The following is a 20,380-nucleotide window of genomic DNA, read 5'->3' as shown; positions in this document are numbered from 1 at the left end:
TACCAACAAAGAAGAGACGAGGGAGAGAGTAAAAAAAAAAAAAAAAAAAAAAGGGAGGCTGGTGGAAGAAAGAGGGAAGACAGAAAGAATAGGTAGATAATTGAGCTGTGACAGACAGGCAGACGGAGAGGTATATACGAAATGAAAGGGCCGTAAATATCCTCACCGCAGCTACGAGGCGAACAGCACAATGGATTTATGAGGCTGACGTTTAGCCTCGCTGCCAACTTAAAACCCTTTACAAGCACACAGCCCAGGTGCAACTAAACACACCCCAATAAAAACACAAAGACATATTTAGTCCACCTTCTCCCCCCCCTCAGACAGTAATGCCGTCATAAATCTCCACACTTGTAACCTCCCATTTTCTCCTTAGCCCATGTGACAGCCCACGGTGTGTCTGCCAGCGGTGCAAGTGAGGCATGAGAAAAGGGGTCGAAGGGCCCATCCATGTAAGAGGAGATGACAAGGCTCTGAATTAATTAATGTTTGTAATAAAAAAAAAAAATCGTTGGTGAAGAAAATATGTCTAACGGCAGCCCCAGGGCCTTCTGTGGTAATTAACTGGAACACAAGCCTGGAATACTCTCTCCTCCCTCCTCCTCCAGCTCCTCTTTACTTCTTTTCCCCTCCTCGCAGCTCCGCTTTTTCCTCAACACATTCTGTCTACCTTGACGTCTGTTTCTCTTTTCTGCATCCTTCCTTCCAAACTTCTCTCCTGCTTCTTTTCAGGCATCTCTCTCTCCCTCTCTAGTCTTCCCCAAGTGAGCATCGGTGATTGTGCACTTTGCTGCTCCACGCCTGCCTGAGCTTTTCCCCAAGACTGAATGGGGGGGATGGGAGGGGAGAGAGGGTAAGGCAGCGGCATGGACCAGGAGGTAGAGAGGAGAGTGGCAGGAAAACGGGGAGATAATGATTATGTTGCAACAAGCAGTGACAAGAGATGTTGGATAATAGGTAGAAAGGCAGCCGTGATGAACGTCACAACACGGTCGGCTGTACGTTCAGAAAATCTCGCTGGAGTCTAGTGGAGTAAAAACAAGAGAATTACCTGCACAGTGAAGCTGGAGCTCCTGGAAATTAGATGTTTTGATGTAAATCATACGCAGTCAGATGGAGCTGGTGACTTAAGCACACGTCTAAACAGTGTGAAGTTTTCGGAAGATCAGAACCGTACCTTTTTATATATCATAAACTAAGTAAAACCATCATGTTCCAATTGTTAAATATTTGAACTGAATGGGAGCTGCTGAGAGGCAGATCATGAGTGTTGCAGGTAGAGTTCAGTAAAACTTTGAGTCATGCATTCCTTCTGTCCTTCAACACAAACACATGCACCACTCCTGCTCAGTATTGACCATTTTGCTCTTTGATGTCTAGTTAATCTTTTGTTAAAAAGACATTTTTACTGATCTGGAGCGATTCATTACACACAGAGTTAAACATTTTATGTGTTATGGCTTTCAGGTAAAGAAAACCTCAAAATGCAGTGTCTCAGAAGATTAGAAATATTGCATTACACCGATCAAAAATGGATGTTTTAAGCATAAATGTCAGACTATTGAGAGGTATGTACATTTCTATGAACTCAATACTTGGTTGCGGTTCCTCTTGGATGAATTACTGCATCAATGCACCATGGCACAGAGGCTCTCAGCTTGTGGCACTGCGTAGGGGCAATGGCCAGATTGCTTCCCTGTTGTGCATTGTGTCTCGTCTTCTTCTTCACAACAACAGCCCATAGATTTTTTTAGGGGGGTTAAAGGTCAGGGAAGTTTGCTGGCCAATCAAGAACAGCAACAACATGGTCAATAAACCATTTTTGGTGGCTTTGGCAGTGTGGGCACGTGACACGTATTGCTGGAAAATAACATCAGACTATTTTCCTCTGCTGCCAAGCTTCCCTCGGCTTGGCAGCAGAGGGAAGCATAAAAAGCTCCAGGGTTTCCAGGTAGACGATTGCATTGACCGCAGACTTTATAAAAAAAAAACCACAGTGGACCAACACCAGCAGACGACTTGGCACCTCAACCATCACTGACTGTTTCAAACTTCACACTGGACATCAAGCAACATGGATTCTGTTCCTCTGCTCTCTTCTCCAAAACCCTGGGATCTTGATTTCCAAATGAAGTGCAGAATTTACTGTCATCTGAAAACAGGACTCCGTATCATTGCTCAAAAGTCCAGTTCCTTTCGTCCAGAGCTCAGGTAAGAATTTGTCTCTGGTTCAAGAGTGGCTTGATGCTGGGAATGTGACATTTGTAGTCCCTGTCTAGTATTCATCTGGACCTGATTTGTTATTCCTCTTAAGGCTGTGGTTTTTCCCATTGCTGGTGCATTTTTTCCAAGCACACTTCTTCCTTCAACTCAATGTTTTGTGGATATACAGAACTCTGTGAACAACCAGCTTCTTGGCTCACCCTCCTTCTGACTGATGTCGATGGCTGTCTTCTGGACATCTGTCAAGTCAGCTGTTTTTCCCATGATTGTGTAGCTTTCTGTACCAAACCAGTGAGAGACTAAAGAACCAGGTGTTTTGAGTTAATTATCTATCTAATAATTAACTCAATTAGCTGATGAGGGTGTGACACCACAAGATTGTTTTTTACAGCATTTTAGGTTTTCATTATCTATAACCGTCACTCTAAGTGGGATAATTCAATATAATATACGAGTTTCACTTTCTGAGATGGCTGACGATAAATAATTCACTTTTACACAACATTCTAGTTTTTTGAAATGTACTAGAAGGTGTCTGTTTGGTCTGAACGAGTTTTTATTTATTTTTTTTATATCTAATTGCTTATGAGTATGCAAACAAGTACTGAAGAAACCAAAACTTCATGCACAGTTTGTTGCACACAGAGCAGAAACAACAGAGGATTGTATAAGGGGTTTGTACGAGACCTGCAACGCATGGCGGAGCTACCCCGGCACCGCTTTTGTATTCAGATCTGCAGGGTTAATGACTGAACACCCAGCCGCATTCTGCCGAGCCGATGCTGGGTTACGTATATTTATAGCCTCCTCCGCTGTCAATCAGTGTTTTCAAAACCAATCTTCATTCCTGCGCCTGCATTCTCTCATCTTCCCTGTAACTTTTCTTCCCTGCTCCTCCTGTGAGATGCTGGAGAAGGCGCCCGACGAGCCTCTGGTGAACATCAGGGAGCACATATGTGCACAGCGTTGTTTAATCATGACTATGATTTGGTTCAGTTTAAATGAACCACACATGAAGAAGCCAGTGAGGGTTTTTTTTTTTTTTTTTTTTTTCCCATAAGCAAGTGGGGTTTTTAGATTTCTGCCCACATGAAGGGGGTCAATGTAAGCCAAACCGTTTAGATGAGTAGCGGTGCTGCTAGTTTTGCTGCTTGGAATTTTAATTTTTTTTCTTTTTCTTTTTTTATATCTCTGCAGCAGCATCGCAAGAGTTCATCTTTGTGTTTTGAATTGAATGCATTCCCGGGAATTGTCCTCTGTGGAAACAAACTAAAGATTCTGGAAGATCAGTCAAATCGTACCCGTTCTCCAGAACGTGGCCTCTTTTTCGGCCTGCTGGGCACCGAGTCCTCTTTAGGGTTGGTGTCTATCGCCCAGTAGGAGCCCTGAAAAGCAACCACAAGAAAAAAAAACAAAACAAATAAATTAATTAATTAATAAAAAAATAAAAATAAAAAAACACACAGGTCAGCATTCAGGTATTTACAAGCCTTCAGACTTCAGGTAAAACTTTCATTTTTACGTTTTTACTTTCCCATTTAAAGCAGAAGCAGTCTATGGAAATCTGGAGAGGGATGCTTCTTCCAGCTAAGAACAGGATTTTCACTCACTATTCCGTCAGTAGATTATATTTGGGGTCATGTGAATTATTTATAAGTAGTTGGGAGTATTCTGCAGCTGCAGACAGTAGTCGCATTGAGGAAGCACATAGGGTTTATCAGCAGATATCTTATATTAAGTTATAAAATATATATTTTTTAAAACCTGCATTGTGAGTGCAACCAAAGCTGAGGTATTCCCACGGCAGCCTTGAGATATAATCTCCCCAACTAGTCCTCATTTTCTTTGATTTTTCTTCCCAAGAAGGGTTGCTGATCCATTTCTGCTTGTAGGCATTCTGACCAGAAGACGCCATTTTGAAATGTTTTATTCCCAATCTCTCTGTTTTGGTCACTACCAACAGCTTGATAATAATAATAATAATAATAATAACAATAATAGCTTTTTTGCCTCATTAAAGACCAATGTGTCAGTTTATCACTCTGTTCAGGACCATGACCACAGTACAATTTTAACCTTTATGAAGATGTGTAAAGTTTAATCAACGTTACAAACTTTTCCACCGCATTTAGACATCGAGAGACGCCTTCGGCTTTTCATCTGTCACTTTTACGAGCTGTTCATATGTGAGGCATGGTTTTATTTTCTTCTTCTGTTCAACATTGGTAAGGAGTGAGATTCTCAGGTGCCCTGCTCATATTTTTTAAAGCGAAGTGTTTGTGGTGGATTATGGCACTGAACCCATCGGCGCTAATTTTGGCTGTTTGAGATTTCTCTTCAAGAACTTTTACAGAAAACGTTAACCAAAGTTGTGTCATACTCGGTTTACCGTATATGGTGCCTTCAGAGACAAAGAAAAAGTTGAAACCAATCATGGCCAATCAAGCTAAAAATGATCCTATTCTGGTACACGGGAAATTTCTTGCCACATCTCTATGAAAAAAATAAATAATACAGAAATCACCCTTTTAAACGGCTGCATTGTTATTTGCACAACTTTAATTTTCCTACATTAGTTGCACATCTTTAGATAATGTTCCCGTCTATTTTAAATACATCTAAAGCATCTGCTTTTCTTTTGAGCGCAGTTCCCCACTTTTGATCTTTTACTGCCACAGTTTTCCACATAAAATTCACTCACACCCTTTTAATACACAACGTTAAAACATTGCTGTAAAATTAACATTTATGTTTGAAAACTCTTATTTGAGTGGGGGGGGGGTTTTGTCGGTTGAGGCTACCACAGTTATTTCTATTTGATAGCCAGAATAATATGAGACTATCACTTTCTTTAACTTTAGGAGTTTACATGCATCTCATAACTTTTATTTTTTATTTTTTCAAAAGTTATTGGGTATTCTTCAACCAGGCCTGATCCAAGTCTAATTTTCTACAAGACCGACCTCAGGTTTTTGTGACGGTCTGTTGAAATGTTAAGTTTGTTGTTCTAAATGCACAGTCTTTGGCGGTATGCTTTGGGTAATTATCCATTTGCTACCAAGCTTTAGCTTTTTTGGCCGAGACGTTGCTTAGTTGGGTTTTATGTTCTTGGACTGGCAAGCTTTCAATTTCCCCTTAAAATGTCGCAATCGTCAAATGTAATCAAACAATTCAATTTCAGCTTCATTAAACCACACGGTGCATCCAGAAATAAACGCCTTTGCTCCCTTGTGCATTTGCGAAATATATATTTGGGTTTTATGCGGCTTTTGGAGTAATGACCTTTTTCGACTCATTTCCCTGCACAACTCTCTTCACAAGGTCTTTTCTTATTGTTTTGGGGTTGATATGAACATTTTGTACTGATACACATCCAGAATCTGTCTCCCCCCTAAACGGTATAAATATCAAATGGTCTTTACACTTGCAACAGATTGTTTGAAAAAAAAATGAACATTGCAACATTTGAGTTGTGGCTCAAAAAACAACCACAGCTGGGACCCCATTAACCTCAAATTTGGTAAGTTAACCAATCAAAAGCCTACAAAGCCATGACATCATCATCTTGACTTCCTTGATCTGCTTACATCCGTTTGAATCTTCTGGACAGAAAGTTACAAAACCTCTAAAAAGTTCTCCCTCTCACTATTGTGGAACTTAACACGCAGAAATAATTTTGTTGAATTGAACTTACCTAAAATGTGAAAAATTTTAGTCAGAAATAGCGATGCTGTTTTTGTTTTTCTAAAGCATGTCAATATCTTATCTAAACTGAGCAATGAGGGACAACATTTTGCCTACTCATAGGTCCTTAATTTCCTCCTAGTTTCAGTTTGTGCACCTTATTTCCTCCTCCCTCCCAAGGAGAGCTGAAGCTGTAGGATGAATCTAAGAGGTTCTTCTTGGCCACACGTAGACGCAGCTCGGCTCCAACCCGCCTCCACCCTCCCTGCCGCCCCCATATTTCTTTCCTCTTCTCCTCCCCTTGTCTCTCAGTCCCACATCACTGAGCTGTACACAGCCAATTAACGTTAGCACATGCATGATTTAGCTTCACCCCTCTCTCTGCGGCTTCAAGCAGAACATGTACATTCAACTTCTCCACACACAGATGACCCCCCCCACCACACACACACACACACACACACACACACACACACACACACACACACACACACCCTCTTCCCTCCGTTCCCGGTGCCGAGGTATCGACCGCTTCGATCTTGGTAGTAAATTAAGGTGCTGCTCAGGTCCAAGTCGGGCTAATCAGGAGGGGAGCCACTCTCTTTGTGTCTTTCCAGACTATAGGCCTCCACTCAAGCTGAAGGATTTCCTCTGAATTATTTAAAGCTTCTTCCCCCCTAATTCATTTTTCAATGGCTACAAAATCCCCACAGTCAGAAGAAACTCCTTCCACCAGCCCTCCTCCCCAAAACGAAATGAGCAGAGTTTTGAGAGTTCATTGAAAAGTTTTGGCTTTTTAGTTTTTTTTTCTCTCTCTCTCTCTTTTTCTCTCTCTCTCTCTTTCTATAAAAGTTGTAGGTCAGCTCTTGCATTAATCCTGTGAAGGGTGGAAGTTTGAACATTTGAGCGTTTATTAAAAAATAATGTAAAGGCAAGCTTCAGTGATCAACCTTAATTATATACTCTCTCCCTCCCCTTCACCCCCCATCTGAGCCCAAGTCTTTCGATTCAGCACAAACAAGGACTTGACAAATTGTTGTTATCAAACTGGCGCTGCAGAAATGGCTGTGGTAAAAAAAAGAAGAAGAAGAAGTCTGCCTCGTAACCACAACAGCAGGAGCAGCAGCGCCAGGCGTGAAACATATCTAAAGCTTCCTGTGATTGTGTCCAGGAGAGAAAAGGCAGAGAAGAGAACTCTAATAAAGCATAACAGATGCATGAAAGGCCTTGGATATGAAGGTGTGTACCTACATATACTTATTATTCATTACTCCCCGTGCCACATTATTACTCGGCAGAATCAATATTGGAGGAGAAGCAGAACACAGAGAAAACCGCATTAGGCATTCACCACAGCTGGTTATGGAGTCACAAACTGCTTTTAAGTGCACAGGGCATGTGTGTGTGTGTGTGTGTGTGTGTGTGCGTGTATATACGTGTGTGTGTGTGCGCCTGTGGGTATTCCTATGTAAAATGTAGGCAGAAGTCGCTGTCCATTTTTCTCCACCAAAAGTCAAAATTCCATATTTATTCGCAGTTCCCAATTCCCAATTTTGTTTAAGCAAATTTTAATGAATAAATCAAAAAGTTTGGTATGGGTTCGTTTCAGAAATTTCAAATGTAGTCCAGATTTGGATGGATGGACAAAAATTAGTTTTCTACTTAGAAAAAGTTCAAAATTTCGAATACAATGCAATATTTACTGTCCCTCAGGGCTTCAGTATGTATATTATATTTGAACATACCCCATTCTTTTTTCCCCTCCTTCTCAACAAGACTAAATTGGAAAAAAAAAAAAAACTCCATATAAAGCTCTTGTTTAATTAGGCCCATCATAAATATCACAGATCTGATTCTACCATTTGTTTCAGACAAAGTTCTGATGGTTCCAAGAATGTCTAAAAGTAGAATGGTAAGCAGATTTTTATTTATTTATTTTTTTTAGTTATCAGGCTGGTCTCCTGTCAAACCAACTAAGTTTTCTTTGTGAGGCAGACCAGGTTCGAAGCTTTCTTTTTGACAAAGTTTTTAGTTACAGTGGCTTATGAAAATCCTCTGCAACTTTCTGTAGCTATGCTGATACGAGCCAAGGACACCGGAGAACATACTGGCCAATGGTCTTCACTCTGCCGCTTCCTACTACTCTCCAATTGTGCATTATCTACAATAATTGATGTTTCATTACCTCTCTGTTTTTGCTCTCTACAGAAGTTACTTGTGACCCAAAGTAATAAATTAGAACATCAAATAAGAGCCTGAATTTAAATCTGACTGAATGATTGAACTGATCTAATTACACACAGTAAATTGGATTTGTCTTAAAAAAAAAAAGTTTCTTGAAATTACACGTTTTGAATTGAATGCAATTGAATTTATTTTTCCAAACTTAGCCCTGTTTGCACCACATTTAAGATCGTTTGCCAAAATTTACTTCTTTCTCTTTTTCAATTACACAATAAACCGAATTCAGCAGGACCTTTTAAGGTCTGACCATACTTACTTTCCCAGGGTCGTCTTTGGAGCGAGGCACTTTGAGAAAGCACTTGTTCAATGACAAGTTGTGTCGGATAGAATTCTGCAGGAAAAAAAGAGAGAAAAGAAATAAATGACAAGCTAAGTGGTAAATAAACATCAAATGCAACTTTTTAGTGCTGATAACTTTGTGCTTTTACAGTTTCGGTGGCTCTACCAGGAGAAGGGCACATAGTTACTTTGACTTGATCAGGATTCTTACTTTGTCATATTTTTTTTAATGCCGCCATATTTCTTGCTTATTGTGTACAGATTCACAAGAAAGATTTGAAATCAAGAATGCTTTTGCAAACGCGTTTGTTTACCTTCGAAAATGTCCAAGATGGCGCAGGCGTAAGATCCTGATCGTGATCGTTTCCATCATTATTTCCCACCGCAAACCATCTTGGCTGCACTCAAAGTGGAGCAATATAGGCTGCCATTATTCAATCAGGGAGTTTTGCTAACCCAATTTGAGCATTTTCATTATCAAATTTATTACCGCAGAGTCCAAACAAACAGCTATTTGAAAACCCCTATGTCATTTATAATTTGATTGTGTTCAGCAGCCGACAAAAAACAAGCAACAATAATAAAGTCAAAAATATTTGGTCAGTTTAAACAATTTTCTGGAGTCAGTATAAAAGTTTTTTTTTTTTTGTTTTGTTTTGTTTTTTTTAAATTAGCCCTTTCAACCTCACATTTTCCAGTGTTTCTCTTCTTTTTTTTTTTCCAAGTAATTAAAATATCACTTAGGGAAATCTAACGAGACTGCAAAGAAAAAAAAAATTAGAAATGTAAGTTAGTCAAAAGAAACCCAGCAGTTAAAAGGCAGCTTTACAGTATAAGGACACATGCTAATGAGCATCAGAGAGCAGAGTACTAAAGCACGATTCACTGCTGTATTTCGAGACAATGTGGGTATTAAACACTTCTGATGGAGCTGAGTCAGAGAGCACTGCAAGGTCAAATGAGTCTTCTTATGTTGCGCATCTAGTTGCAATGAAAAAAAAGCATAGCTTATGATTATGCAATGTAATACCAGGCGATGAAAAACACACACACACAAACAGATAAAGCTCTTACAAACACAAGTTACACAGGACCAAATAAAAGAAATTAATCAGCTTATAAATTTGAGAAATTACATATTCGCGTTCAACACGACACGGCTGGTATAGAGATTTTAGTCGTGTGCTTTTGCGTGATGCAAAATGACAAGTCACACAAAGGTGAAATCCAAGCAATTACTGCAGCAAAATGCAAACAGCTGGACTGTCGCAAACTGAATTAGATTCGTCTCCCAGACACATCTGAAACATATACTTGAAAAGGGGGAAGCTAAAACGCAAAACTGCCACAGATAATTGGCAAGCAAATACAATACCGGAGCCATGATTTGCAGTAATTGTGAGGCTGGACGCTTATATGATTTTCCAGTCTCGGGCGATACCTGGGTTTGAACGCGTTCTTTGAATACGCGAGGAGCTGTGGTAAAACTAAAGCTTCGATCTCACTGGAATTACTGCAGCTTCTGCTTATTATGTGTGTGTGTGTGTGTGCATGTGCGTGTGTGTGTGTGTGCAGTGATGAGAGCGAGCTGATACTTCTGTGGGTGAGATCTCATGATATGTGAATTTTTGCGCGTGCGTGTGAGAGGAATGAGAAGAGAAAGGCAGAAGACCAGAGAGGGGGGCCAACAACAGTATACACTAACCTGACATGAACCTGTTCTCCCTTCAGGCTTCTGTTCTCCACTCATCTGCTGCTGCTAATTAATACCACTGGGGAGGAGGGGAGAAGATAGACGGATCGGGGGAGGGTTTTCTCTTTTTTTTCCCCTTCTCCTTCTCCCTTGTTCTTCCTGCTCTACACAAGCTTTGTCTCTCCAGCAAAACCCATCTTCTCCCCGAGTCCGCAGCATATCGTAGCAGCCTGGTCCGCCTTTGCTTTGCCCCGATTCTCCCGAAGAAATGCTTCACCGGTTTTTGCTTTACTTGACAGGTCGCTGGCCGTCCATCAAGGAAAAGCGTGGCAATCAGGTGACTGAAAAAGACAAACAGGAATTTTCTCCGCTCTTCCCACAGCCGCTGCAAACCCCCCCCCGCTCTTCCCACAGCCGCTGCAAACCCCCCCATCTCCCATAAAAAAGTATATATATATATATATATATATATATATATATATCTCACGGACGGTGCCACTTGATCAATCATAGAAAGCGCCTTTGTTTCAGCTTCAAGCTTGACTTTGCCAACTTCTACCAACTTCTTTTTATTTTTATTGTTGTTGTTGTTTATTTATGCACTATTTTTATAACCCAAGCAGTTTATGCACACCTGTGCACGTCTTGCAGCGTCTGCACAATCTTGTGTATTTCAGACTTTGCACACTCTGGCATTTTCTTGTATGTTTGTCCTTGATCTTAAATGGTGCTTAAGAGAAATTAAAAAAATAAATAAATAAATCACTCGAGCCAACAATAAAAAACAAATCTCTTAGAGGCTTAAATTCAGTCCGTATAATGTCACTAAAAGTTTTGGGGGAAAATTATTCCCACCGTGTGGAATCAAAAGTGGGGCCCCTGATGGGTCAACGGAGTTGGTGGTGATTTTTAGAGCCGTTTCCTGGATTCAGCAGCGAGAGCAGCCATTTGAAAATCAGGCCCCAGTTTACACCTGAAGGAGTCTCTGGATAAAATGCTGAGCTCCCCGTGGGCTCATCGATGTGTGTGAAATAACGCAACCCTGCTTCAAAACATAACAAAAAGGTAACGGCTTCGTCCGGATGCATTAAAATGGTCAAACTGCAGTGGAAACAGCTTCTATTCAGCAGACGAGGAGAAAAGAAAGCAGATCTCACAGCACAAATACTTGATATTGGTTTCCTTTTGAAAAAACATAAACGATGACTCGGAAGTCTTTGCTTTTTAATGTTCGAGTATGGACTTCCTCGCTTCATGTGATTGCCTTTATGTGACTGGACTCACAACAGCTGACTTCGTCGTTCGATTCGTCTTGAACAGTGTTTGTTGATTTGATGACATTTCAAATAACTTTGGTGGATAGCTTAAAACAACCATAGATAACAGATAATGTCCAACCTCAACAAAGAAAGCCTTTCACATATTTTAAATGAACAGCAAGTAGATGTATGGAGACACAGACCATCAGTGACCATCAGTACGTCTCGCTCGTGTCCTTCGTAATGCAAGTTTGCCCTCCCGAAGACAAACAAACTTTAATATCGCAAAAAAACACAACACAGGAACCGGAAGACATCTTAAATATCCAAGAGAAAACGCAACAAAAGAAAAACAATAAATAAGATGGAACCACTTACAACCAAAACCATAAATGAAATGTTTCAGAATGTAAAAAAAAAATAATAATAAAAAGCATATTAATCATCAGAATCAAGCTCATTTTAATTTATTTAGAGATTAATTGATTAATTGCTTATTGGGACAGGCTTAATTGCCCCAGCGTATTATAAGCCTGGTGGGCCACCAGGCTTTACTTGTGCCCCCGGCAGGCTAAGCATTGATTATTTATCCAAGTCTCTTTAAAATGTTTAAGACTTCATATTTGGTGTTCAGGTATTAATCTTCCAGTCTTTCAATAGTACATCATTATCAAGTGATATTTTAAAATTTCCTGTCAATTTTTAAGAGAATTTAACTCAAAAACACGACGGGCTGCTGGCTGAATGACCGGCGTAGCACCCAACCACTGGACTTAGCGGGTTTTCTGGGGGGAAGCCTTGGAATATTTAAAATTTACTTCGATATAAATATAAATTTTCTCTTCATTTATGTGCAAAAAAATAACATACCCACTTTTTATTTTTTCCTGCTGTTAGCTGCAAGAAACAAAACCATTCTTTATTACAGACATTAGGACATTAGGTGCTGGGCTTGCATATGTGTGTGTGTGTGTGTGCATGTAATTATAAAAACATACATAAGACGATTCTCCTACCTGGAAAGCATCAATCCGAGCCAGCTTGCTCGCACAGATTGCAAATGTACAGTTTGTGCGTCTAAATATAAACTGCATGAGTGAATGTCTTTTTTTTTTTCCCCCTCATATTACAGAAACTATAATCTTTCAGTGAATGGGGATAGTCACCATCAATAAACGTACTGATTAGCAGTGCTGTGAAGTAAGATAATGAAATCCACCGCTGCATCCTCCTTCCACCCACTCCTTGCTCGGCTTGATTAATGAGCTTTCTGGGCCTCGCTGGGGCAACGCCATCACTGCCCAGCGGCTGATGGACCACACAAGCGTTTGGCGTTGTGTGTGAGCGTGTCTGAGTGTCTTTAAAACACGCACAGGAAGGATAATGTGTAAGATCGGTGGGGGGAGGAGGGGATCTTGTAACTCTGCCATGAACTAAACTGCATGAACACTTTCTCTTTTAATGTTTCCATGACATATTAAGCCGAACCGTAAATGCATTTTTGTTGGACTGTAATCTGTAGATGAGGAAATTCTTAGGATTCTTATTCATTTCGTCCAAATGAAACCGATAGCGGTTTTTACGAAGACATAAAATTACATTGAGAATTAAATGTAATAGCAGCAGGCAAACGTAACTTCTGGGTTTTAATATCTTCCCCACAGAAATAATCATGTGATAAAATATTCATATATTCATCATCAATAATCCACAGTATTTAGTTCTTAAAACAAATTAAACTGACATCAACTACTAATGTTACAACGTCTATGAAATCTACGGGGATTTTAAATGATTAAACCAGCCTACACCGCTACATGTCTCTACTGTAGCTTTAGGTAGATGGAAGAAATCTTTACCAAGGCTCGTTTGTGAAACAGCTCAAGCTCAGTTGCGCTGGAAGGAGAGCACCTGTGATCAGACACTTTCAAGTCTCGACACAAAAAATCAGTCATATTTAGGCCAGGGCTTTAACAGAGCCATCCTAACACATGGATATATTTTATCTAAGCTACTCTACAGCAGCTCTGGTTGTTTGTTTGGGGCTGTTGTCCTGATGGAAGGTGGATCTCTGATCCAGTCTCGAGTCTTTTACAGAATCTACCAGCTTTCCTTCCAGGATTGTCCTGCATCTATCTCTGCCCACCTTCCCATCAACTCTGATGACTTCCCTGATAAATAAAAAGCATCCACTCGGCATATATTGCTGCCACCTTCATGTTTTGCAGTGGATTTGGCATTTTCGAGTTAATATGAAGCCAGTTTTATACCAGACATTGCAATTAACTTAGTGGTAAAAAAAATCTGAGCATCTTCTTCCACATTGTGCACATGTCACTTTTATGCCAACTGGAAAACTTTTTTTCATTTCAAAAAATAAAAAAAGGTTTTCTTGCTAGTCTTCCATGAGGCTAAAACTGTGGAGACTAGAAGTTGTCCACACAGCAACCCTCACCACCCTCTCAGAATTTTTGATGAACAAATTTTAGCAAGCATTCATTTTCCTCTCCATCACTTTGATGCAACCTGCAGCTCTAAAGCCACTTGTGGCTCTTTGGTCCCTCCACTGTGACTCTTACAAAACCAAAATGGAAATATTGCTTTTTATAGATCAATGAGAAATTGTCAGTAGGTTCTAATGCAAAATCTGCATATAATATCTACAACAGGCATTTAAAAGTAACCAGCTTCAAACTATGCTACTTATCTTTCTTTATTTCCATATACAAGAACGACTCATCATTGTCATGTTTTTTTTTCCCCTATATTTATACATATTAGTTTAAATTTAGTAGCTTTCATAATAAAACATTTGATGTAGTAAATCATTTTATGTGGCCCTAGGAGAGTTTTATTTTGTAGCAACAGGGTCAAATGTGTTTCTTTGAATGGAAAATGTTGCTAGATTTTTGTTGGTCTACAGCAGACCTTGAGGGTGGATGTCAGGAAACTTTTACACGCGTCCCTGGTCCAAACACACCTGAATCAGTCATTCTGGATCACCTCCTCAGGATGCAGTGAACGTCTCCGGAGTCCTGCTAATGATCTCGTTATTTGACTCGGTCAAGTTGAAGCACAGATGAAACTAAAAGTTGCAGGACACCAGCACTCGAGGCTAGGATGTGAAACCCCCTGGTCCACAGCGTAAAATCTCAATAAAATAAAGTTAATAGTAATAATATGACGACCCATAAAAAGGTCTAAGGGGTATGAATACTCGAGACGGAGTGGAACAATTAGCTTTTTTATGAGGAGACATAAAATCTATTCTGTCTTATACTTTTGAAACCGAGTGCGTCAACCGGGATTAAGCACGCGCTGAAAACTCATTGTCTCATTCCCACAGGAAAAACATCTGATAAATGTTTGGTCCTTAAGCACTGGTGCACATATTGTATCATTAAATAATGACTTTTGTTTGACTAAAAATCGTGTATACGCAGACAAAAACGCACCTGCGTGCGTGTTCATTTTATAATCTCTTGTTTTCATCTGCCGTTTCAGAGGCGGAAGATTTACAGTTCTGTTGCAGAAAAATAAGGTCAAATTTCCATTTTTAAACATTTATTACTTATGTCAGGCTCTGTGAGTGTACATATAATTTGCACATTTATTATGCCGAGGCTTAATATGGACTGCAACATCTTGAACTTGAAGAGGTTAGTTCCGTAAAGCAGGCTTGATAACCGTGAATGACTTCTTGACGAAATGCAATGTGGTACGATGTGATGTGTGTGTAAAATATGTGTTAGTAGGTACAGCATGCTAAGGTCAAATCAGAGAGCAGTTTGCTCGCTGTAGGCATATATGAGACAAGGTGAGCGTTGTTTGCGGCGGCACGCCAAGGAAACGAGGAGAAAACTGACGTTATGTTAAGTTTGGGTGATTTGGGTCATGACGTCTGAGTTCAACACATGAGAGGATGATTCCTCTGAAGTCGTTTCAAAAAGGCTGACGGTAATAAATCAGAAGCTCAAAACAAAAAAAACTTGTAATATTATCCAAAACAATCAAACCCGAACTCAAATGAAGGTTTCCCTCAGAACTTCTTGGGCATAGTTTGGGACAATTTAAGCAGTCAGATTATTTGTGTGAATGCAATGCATCCTGGAATCACTCGCTGACCTGATGTGGCTCCTTTTTAAGAAACAAAGCTGTTTTTAAATCTGATGTTGCTGTCAGGTAATTTAAAACAAATAAACAGCTATAGGATAAAACAATCCAAAGTTAAAAGATTTCAATAATAAGATCTGTGTTGTAATGTTTGTTTCACTCAGTTGTGGAGCAAAATATTCCCACGATGGCCATCAGTCAAATGCTCACTTTTATACAATGCTACGTGCATAATAAAGATCCGTACTTAAACCGACAGTAAGCCATCATCTGCTGCTGTTTATGGCTAAAAATCTTCAGTGTCTTAATGTTGACACTGAGCTTTGTTAAGTCGCACAAATTAATTAATTTGCTACTCCCGTATTGAGTGTGTTAGATCTGAAGGGCGCACTATTAGGTAGTTTTGAAGGTGAACTAACTCATTTTTTGTTTTTTTTAGCTTATGTGCCTGCACACACACAAAAAAACAAGCGACCCAGGTGAACCCCAACTCTGTTCAACCTTGAATAATACAGCGCAGCTGACTGAATGTATTTTGAGAACAGAACAATAGCAGTAGTTCCTAATGTTGAACACTGATGTTTACGGCCCAGGGTCACGACTATGTGTTCATTTGTATGCAAAAAGGCTAAAGTGTCATTCCAAATCAGGAAAAAAAGTGTTTATATATATATATATATATATATATATATATATATATATATATATATATATATATATAGACACACACACACACAGTTTGGATGCACGGAGAAATGGACTAGAGGTATAAGTTAGCTTGTTTGTCAAACAAGAGTAGTAGCAGATCATGCTAATTGTTGAGACTTTTCTCAAGTACATTGTATATAGGATAAAGTTTCTGTCCTTCTTTATAACCCAAGCAATTAGAACGTTCTCATCCACTTTTACACCTTGGACACACACACAGCTCACAATGATAAATGATTAATACGAGAGCCATTTTTTCAATATGTGCATAATATTTTTGTCCCCTTGCGGTAATTTCATTTAATTTAATCAGCTTGTGTCCTACTATCTGGTAATACGATTCAGATATGTTAGAATAGGGATGCCCACAGCATCACAGGTTGCTCACCATGCTCACAGTAACACTTAGCATGACAGTGCCTTATTACTGATTTTCACTTTTATGAACCTCAAAGCCACCTGGACTGATGTAGAAAAGCTTAATCATTGTCTCATTAGCAGATGGTTTCAGCAAACGTCTCTGTAGAGTTTAGTAAACTCCATATGTTTATGTTTGCAAAGCTACAACAGGAAATAATTTTTTTCTGGTTTCACTCTACACAAAGAAAAGCAGTTGGCATGTATCTGGCATTTAATGATCGTTTGGGAAAAATGATGACTCCGACAAGCAACCCTCGGCTGCAGTTCTCTTCGTGAGTTTTATAGATGTTTGTTTTGTTTTTCTGTGTGTGATTATGTTACTGTAATACAAATGAATTAATTTCAAGGATTTTTAATTGTCTTTACCAGGTGTGAAAAATAACCATCTTTCTCCTTAATTTAATTTCAACCATCTCACAACAAATTTAGAAGGAAAAAAAATTCCAATTAATATGATATTTGCAGGTAAACTTTCAAACTGCTTGACAGCCATACAGATCATTTTACAGAAAAATAAAATGTTATTCATGTTTTCTTTCTTTCTTTTCCCAGTATCTTGCAGATCTGTGACATTTACATTCATCTGATCTCCGGTCCCAGGATGGACATTGATCTTTAGGTTGAATCATCCATCAACAGATTTGCTGTTTAGGGAAGGGATGTCTTCTTCCGTATAAGGACGACGAACGATTAAAGCGACCAAAACTTTACAAGATGACATTTAAAGGATGTGAGGGATCAAACATGTGGGTCCACTGTGGCGTTATGCGATGGATTGTGAGATTTAGAGGCTGGGATGAAAAACAGTTTCAGTGTACCTTGGTAAGCTGTAATAAACAGCCTGAAAGTTTATATTCTGTTGGGTTGTTTTTTCTTTTTTTTTTTTTTTTGAGCAAGGTAAAATATGAGCCTTTTGTGCCTGTGTGCATTGTGTAGATCCCTGAGAAATGTCTACTGATGTGTGTGTTTGCAGGGAGACCGGAGTCAAAGGCCAAAAGGTTTGCTGGAAGGAGTGTTAACCTGTGTCCACAGGCGCACACACCCAGCAGTATTCAGGAGGGTCCAGAGCCCTACAGGTGTGTGCTGTGGTGTTAAGAAAAAAGAAAAAAGAAGTAACCCGTGTGCATCTGCAAACAGAAAAGAAACAAAAAGAAAAAGGAAAAAATGGCAGGAGAAGAGAAAAAGAAGACTTTACTACCCTTTCAGCTGAGCCATGCAGAGCATAAAGAAAGAGTAAGATGTGGTACAGTTTGAAGGCAAAGAGGAAAAAGAAGCCGAGGAGAAGGGAGGGTGCGCTAAAAAGAAACAGGGAGCAGGAGTCGGCTGGAGGAGGCAGTTCGGGGTACGTGCGCATACGGACAGGTGTCTTAGATGTGAGAGCCTCCGGAGTTCTGAGCGTCATTGAAATGCCGCCTTATTATATCCTGATGCTGACAGAGTGACAGACGCTCGGTGAGCATGCAGGGCTGAATACAAGACGGTATTTTAAACCCCATCTTATACATATTCATTTCATTTGATAGGCCCTTCCCCCACACTCTGCTTTTCCTCACACACGTTGACTATGGGAAAAGGTGAATTTCCTAACGGCGTGTGTGCGCCTGGAACACACGTATCTGTAGGCTGGATTTTTGCGTTTTGTTTGTTTGCCTGAGCACGTTAGCAGACAAGGTGTTGGTCAAAAGTTTACATACGTGCCACGTCGGCCAGATGTCATACAAACCGAGAAAGTAATCACAGCTAGCATGGAATTTTGATTTTGGCACCAAGTGATCATAAAAAAACAACAACATCGTCATCCACATGTGGTGTCGGATGTTGTTCTGAAAAGTCAGGAAAAGTGGGAAGAGGACGAGGGGGGAAGCAGCAGGATAACCCCTGGTGGGGGTTTTGAATTAATGGATGGTGTGTGGAAATACTTTAGATTCTAAAACAAAGATGTGGATTGAAAATGCATGATTTGTAAGATTTGCAAGTCGGCGGTGCCTGCACCAATCAGCAGTGCAACACATCTGAGCAGCTACATCGAATTTAAACTTGTGAGTCATTAAGTTACTGGAATTCAACATATTTAGACAAAAAGTAGGTCATAAATCCCAATTCTGTTTCTTGTGAATGAGTGCACTTGATTTATTTATTTTTTTTCCCTGTGGTCCCACAGTAAAGGGAGTTGCATAAGAAGGTGCCCCGCACTTTTCCAGATCTTTACTTATAATATTGTTGAAAACTAAATACAATTTTCTACAATTATGAGCTACATTGTGCTTGTGTGATCCATAAAATCTGAGAGCAGAGCGATACACTGTTGTTCTAACCCACTTAAACCCAGTATATAACTGAACTCGGAACCATTAAGACAGCCTGCCTTGTTTGTTAATGAAAGCTTTTACTTTATGAGTCACTTGTATGTTTTTTTTTCCCTTCTTATGATGCATGTAGAGTGAAAAAATAGAGGTAAAAGAGACTTACTAAATAGAAAACATGAATAATAAATACAATATGGGGATTCAGAGGGAGCAGCGCTTATGAATAAAGGTATTTTTTGCCAATTTGGGACTGGCTCTAGGAGGAAATTGGCTTCCACATCACATTCCTTCAAGCCACAAACTTTTATTGTGAAATAAAATACAATGGCTAAAATAAGAACAGACCCTCAAACGCATAAAAACAAGACATTCAAAGGCAGAGAAATATAGCTAATGAAATGCAGTGCATTAGCTGCAATTGCATGTGTATTGTTTACACGACACACTTAGATCTTGAGAGCAAAAACCTCGGCTATAGTCCGTGCGATAACAAATGACAAAATCAGATAAACCTGGCAAGTGTATCCTGAACATCCTTCCTGCGTCAAATTAGCAGGATTTCTAATTTTGCAACTAATATAGAAAGACAAATGCTCGCAGTTGTAATTCCACTGACGTGTTTCAGAAATAACACAGATCGAACTAGGTCACGGTGGCACACTTCCTGTTGCTGTGTTGCTGTTGTGTCAGCCATCGGACTGCGGTGAAGTGACAGTCTCTGTCAGCGGCTTTCCGGGAGAGAAGGTGTGCGAGCGAGAGAAGCAGGACGCGCAGGAAGGAACGCTCGGGCTGCACTTCATGCAAATCCGAATAAAATCCAGCGACAGCCTTTTGTTTTTTAGTTTATTCGAGATCTGATGGACTGCCGTTTACGCTAGACGGTTTCTAGTTATGTAGACGCAGAAAGTCACGGTTGACAATTTCTCCAATTACTCCAGTGCGACTTATGTCGTTTTTCTCTTCACCGCACACTTTTCGACTGATGCGACTTACACTCCGGAGTGGCTTACAGTCAAGCTGTGCTGATTTCATACCTGTCTTTTTGGCAAAAAAGTAAAAAAGAAAGTAATTTTCTACACAATGTCAAGTCATACCCAACTTGGGGAGGTTTTGTCCAACTGGTGAGGAAGTAAGGTGACCCGGAGCTGACTTAATAGATATCAGCAAGGCTGAAGATTTATTTTCTAACGCTTTTGACTTCTGTGATGGAACATGTTGAATCCTGAAATCTTTAGAGCCTTTTAGAGAATTCAGGGTTAAGCTCAGTGTCTGCATTTTAACACTGATGCACACACAAGACACTGATTTTTATAGTAAAAAAAAAAAAATCCTCCACTGCTGTGCTATTTGTTTTAAATGAGTAAAACCCTGTTTCAGAGTCATTTCCACACCGTTGTTCCAAACTTTAATAATGACTGACAAAAAAGAAGCAGCATAAATACGTTTAGGCC

At 39.8% G+C, this 20,380-nt stretch overlaps 1 protein-coding gene across 1 annotated transcript in view; it reads right to left on the bottom strand.

The window, feature by feature from the left end:
* Positions 1-20,380, bottom strand: part of LOC103138953 (forkhead box protein J3-like) — an 87,090-nt gene that overhangs the window by 25,816 nt on the left and 40,894 nt on the right. The window contains exons 4-5 of the mRNA XM_007553367.2: positions 8,408-8,482; positions 3,525-3,608 (exon numbers count right to left, since the gene is read on the bottom strand). Coding sequence (XP_007553429.1) covers positions 3,525-3,608; positions 8,408-8,482 — 159 coding nt within the window. The remainder of the gene's footprint in view (positions 1-3,524; positions 3,609-8,407; positions 8,483-20,380) is intronic.

The sequence above is a fragment of the Poecilia formosa genome, unplaced genomic scaffold, assembly GCF_000485575.1.
Source record: "Poecilia formosa unplaced genomic scaffold, Poecilia_formosa-5.1.2 Scaffold56, whole genome shotgun sequence".
In the NCBI taxonomy this organism is placed as follows: domain Eukaryota; kingdom Metazoa; phylum Chordata; class Actinopteri; order Cyprinodontiformes; family Poeciliidae; genus Poecilia; species Poecilia formosa.
This window is presented reverse-complemented; position numbering and strand designations above follow the sequence as displayed.